This window comes from Arachis duranensis, chromosome 1 (genome assembly GCF_000817695.3).
Source record: "Arachis duranensis cultivar V14167 chromosome 1, aradu.V14167.gnm2.J7QH, whole genome shotgun sequence".
Taxonomy (NCBI): Eukaryota; Viridiplantae; Streptophyta; class Magnoliopsida; order Fabales; family Fabaceae; genus Arachis; species Arachis duranensis.
The window spans coordinates 56124416-56129173 of NC_029772.3; the positions used below are offsets into that span (position 1 = coordinate 56124416).

The 4758-nt window shown below is 39.5% G+C and overlaps 1 protein-coding gene across 1 annotated transcript; it reads left to right on the forward strand.

The window, feature by feature from the left end:
• The first annotated feature begins 795 nt into the window (after window positions 1-795).
• On the forward strand, window positions 796-1152 carry LOC107490095 (uncharacterized). The gene has a single exon (XM_016110866.1). It carries the CDS (start codon window positions 796-798, stop codon window positions 1150-1152), a length of 357 nt encoding a protein of 118 aa, XP_015966352.1.
• Window positions 1153-4758: the final 3606 nt, after the last annotated feature.

The following is a 4758-nucleotide window of genomic DNA, read 5'->3' on the forward strand; positions in this document are numbered from 1 at the left end:
CCATACAGAAAACCACAGAACAACTACCCCACATCCACCTACTATCCGCCCAATAACTCATCAACTAACCAAAATAACTTCAATCAACCATCATCACCCCACACTCAACCACAACCACCCCAAGAAGCACAGAAAATCTCCAACTTGGAGAAAATGATGGAGAAATTATCAAAGAATCAAGAATTGGCCCACAAGAACTATGAAGCTTCCATGAGAAACTTGGAAAAACAAATTGGGCAGTTATCCAAGCAGCCAACAGAAAGGCCAGCTAATGCCTTCCCAAGTGATGTTGTCCCAAATCCTAAGGAAGAATGCCAAGCAATCCAACTTAGAAGTGAGAAAACACTGGATGATGAAACCAAAGCTACTAACAAGAAACAAGCAGAAGAGGACAAGCATGACAAAAAAGATTCCAAGAAAGAGGAGGAATCACAAACCTCAAAAAAAGGGAAGCAAGTCATGAAAGAGCAGCTACAAAAGCAGAAAAAAGAAGTGAAGCCTTATGTCCCTCCTCTTCCATACCCTCAGAGGCTGCAAAGAGAGCTCAAGAACCAGCATTTTCCCAAGTTCCTAAAGGTTTTCAAAAAGCTGAAAATCAATCTCCTACTTGCTGAAGCATTGGAGCAAATGCCCTTATATGTAAAATTCCTCAAGGAACTCATTAACAAGAAGAGAAGCTAGAATAAAAAGGAGACTGTGATTTTGACACAAGAGTGTAGTGCAGTAATTCAAAAAGGCATCCCACTAAAGCTTAAGGACCCAGGGAGCTTCATTATATCATGCACCATAGGCAACATGATATTGGAAAAAGCTCTCTGTGATTTGGGTGTCAGCATCAACTTGATGCCTCTTTCAATGATGAAAAAGCTTGCAATAGAGGAAGTTAAACCCACCAGAATGTCACTTCAAATGGCGGATAGATCACTCAAGATACCCAATGGGGTTGTGGAGAACTTATTGGTGAAGGTTGGGGAATTCAGTTTCCCTGCTGATTTTATCATTTTGGACATGGAAGAAGAGGGACACAACTCAATTATCTTGGGGCGACCTTTCTTAGCCACAGCAAAGGCCATCATTGATGTGGAGAAAGGTGAGAAGATCCTCAAGGTGTATGATGTGAAAATGATCATCAACGTCTTTAAGGCAATATAATATCCCCCTGAGAAAGAAAAGCATATGAGAATGAAAATGATAGAAGATTTGGTGGAAGAAGTGTTTGAAACCAACGGTCAAGAGGAACAAGAAGAAGAAACAGAAGTAGATCAAGATATCTTAGAGGAACAAGTGACTGAAATCTCCTTTAAAGGCAAGACAGAGGAGGAGCCAAAGCAAGAGCTAAAGCCCCTCCCTTCTCATCTAAAATATGCATTCCTTGGAGGAAAAGAAACCCTACCAGTAATCATCAATTCATCCTTAAGCATGGAAATTGAAGAAAAGTTGATTGAAGTGTTGAAAATTCACAAAACGGCCTTAGGATGGACAATTGATGACATCAAGGGTATAAGCCCTGCTATTTGCATGCATAAGATCTTGCTAGAAGAGGATTCAAGACGAAGGCTTAACCCAACCATGAAGAAAGTGGTTCAAAAGAAGGTGATGAAGCTGTGGAATGCTAGAATCATCTACCCAATTTCTAACAGCCCTTGGGTGAGTCCAGTCCAAGTGGTGCCCAGGAAGGGAGGCATGCCTGTCATCTTCAATGAGAATAATGAATTAATCCCTACAAGGACAGTGACGGGATGGAGGATGTGTATTGATTATAGAAGACTGAATGAGGCTAGAAAGAAAGATCATTTTCCTCTCTCTTTCATTGACCAAATGTTAGAAAGACTGGCTGGCCATGCCTATTACTGCTTCTTGGATGGATACTCTGGATACAATCAGATAGTGGTGGATCCCAAAGACCAAGAAAAGATATCCTTCACCTGTCCATTTAAAGTGTTTGCCTACAAGAGGATGCCTTTTGGGCTATACAATGCTCCAGCAACCTTCCAAAGGTGTATGCTCTCCATATTCTCTGACATGGTAGAAAAATTTTTAGAGGTCTTTATAGATGATTTCTCTGTCTTTGGTAACTCTTTTGATACTTGTCTACAACATCTAACCATTGTCTTGAAAAGATGCCAAGAAACAAATTTAGTTTTGAATTGGGAAAAATGCCATTTCATAGTACCAGAGGGTATTATTCTTGGGCATAAGGTTTCAAGCAAGGGTATAAAAGTTGACAAAGCTAAGATAGAGATCATAGAAAAGCTTCTTATACATGTCAATGTAAAAGCAGTGAGAAGTTTTCTTGGGCATGCTGGATTTTACAGAAGATTCATCAAGGATTTTTCAAAAATAGCCAAACCACTGAGCAATTTGCTAGTGGTTGACAATCCTTTTGTCCTTGATGATAATTGCAAGCATGCCTTTGAAACCTTGAAAAAGAAACCCACTACAGCACCAATCATCACACCCCCAGAATGGGGACTTCCTTTTGAACTAATGTGTGATGCAAGTGATGTTGCAATTGGTGCTGTATTGGGACAAAAAAAAGACAAGCTGCATCATGTTATATACTATGCAAGCAAGGTGTTAAATGAGGCACAAAAAAATTACACCACCACAGAAAAAGAACTCTTGGAAATTGTGTATGCATTTGATAAATTTAGACAATACTTGATTGGTTCAAAAGTTGTAACATATACTGATCATGCTACTCTCAAGTATCTCATGTCTAAACAGGATGCCAAGCCAAGACTTATCAGGTGGGTGCTGTTGCTACAAGAATTTGACATTGAAGTGAGGGATAGGAAAGGAAGCCAGAACCAAGTTGCAGACCATTTGTCAAGATTACCACAAGAACCCAACCAAGATACACCACAACTAGTAAATGAGAAGTTTCCAGATGAACATCTTCTTCAAGACCAACAAGCACCTTGGTTTGATGATATTTCAAACTACAAGGTTGGAAGGAAGATTCCCCAAGAATTCACCAGGCAACAAGTGAAAAAGCTACTTAACGAAGCCAAGAAATTTTTGTGGGATGAGCCCTTCCTATTCAAGAGATGTCCAGATGGAATGATCAGAAGGTGTATTCCTGAAAATGAGATAAGAGGCATACTGTGGAATTGTCATAGTTCAGCTTATGGTGGACATTTTGGGCCGAAAAGAACAGCTGCTAAAGTGCTTCAAAGTGGATTCTATTGGCCAACCATATTCAAAGATGCTAGAGAATTTGTGCACCAATGCAATGAATGTCAAAGAGTTGGTGGACTAACAAGAAGGAATGAAATGCCTTAAAACTTCCTTTTGGAAGTAGAGCTGTTTGATCTTTGGGGCATAGATTTCATGGAGCCATTTCCCCCATCATATTACTTCAAATACATATTGGTAGCAGTGGAATATGTCTCCAAATAGGTAGAGGCCATAGCAACAACTACCTGTGATGCACCAATTGTCCTTCAATTCCTTAAGAGACACATTTTCACCAGATATAGGGTGCCTAAAGGCCTTATCAGTGATGGTGGCAGCCACTTTTGCAATAGACAAATGGAAAAGCTACTCCACAAATACGGGGTAGTTCACAAAGTGGCCATACCATACCACCCTCAAACCAATGGCCAAGTTGAATTGGCAAACAGAGAGTTGAAGAGAATCTTAGAGAAGACAGTTGGGGTCAGAAAGGAAAGACTGAGCAAGAAAGTTGGATGATGCCCTCTGAGCATATAGAACCGCTTTCAAAACTCCAATTGGGAAGTCACCCTTTCAGCTAATTTATGGCAAATCCTGTCACTTTTCCGTGGAACTCGAACATAAAGCCTTCTGGGCCACTAAACTCCTCAATCTTGACTCCCAAGTAGCAAGAGAGAAAAGACTGTTGCAACTCAATGAACTGGATGAATTCAGGTTGGAAGCTTATGAGAATGCTAAGATATATAAGGAGAGAGTTAAAAGATGGCATGACAAGAAAATCTCAAAAAGAGAGTTTGAGCCAGGACATCAAGTGCTATTATACAACTCTAGGCTCAAAATTTTTCCTGGGAAACTCAAATCTAAATGGACTGACCCTTATTTGGTAACTAAGGTTTTCCCACATGGTAGACTTGAACTTATGAATGAAGCTACAAAGGACACATTCACAACAAATGGTCATAGAGCAAAGCATTACTTGGGAGGGCCTTGGAACAAGGAGAAGAGTATTCATGAACTGATTTAAACAAGAATAAAGGATGTCAAGCTAATGACATTAAAAGAGTGCTTGTTGGGAGGTAACCCAACCAGAGATAGTTTTCTCTCCTTAGCTATTTTAATAAAAGAGTTAAGTATATTTACCTGTATTGCAAGGAGCTAAGTTTGGTGTTGTACACCAAAATAATTCAGGGGTGAATGTAGGATGCTAAGTTTGGTGTTCCACCAAAAATTTCATGAAAAATACATTTCAACCTTCAGCATGATTAGCCACTAGCTCGAAACAACTTAGGAAACTACTTTACCATTGTTTGTTTTCTAGTTCATAGTTTGTTTTCTTTAATAAAAGCATAAGGTTTCATGTATGCATTCAACTTACTGCATAATAGATAGTGGCAGGGAACTAAGTTTGGTGTTCACACACCAAATTAAGTTCAAGAACCTACAACCATTCATGCATGCTAACCATGTTTCAAGTGCTTAGGGAACAAGCAACTTCCACAATCATTGTAGAAAGTTATTCAGTTTCTTGGACAGATTATGCAGCATCACCAAGAAGAATACAAAAGCCAAGAAGAATGATGA

What these genes read in the sequence shown, in the direction of transcription:
- LOC107490095 (XM_016110866.1), top strand. Translation starts at nt 796, where the DNA reads ATGATATTGGAAAAAGCTCTCTGTGATTTGGGTGTCAGCATCAACTTG.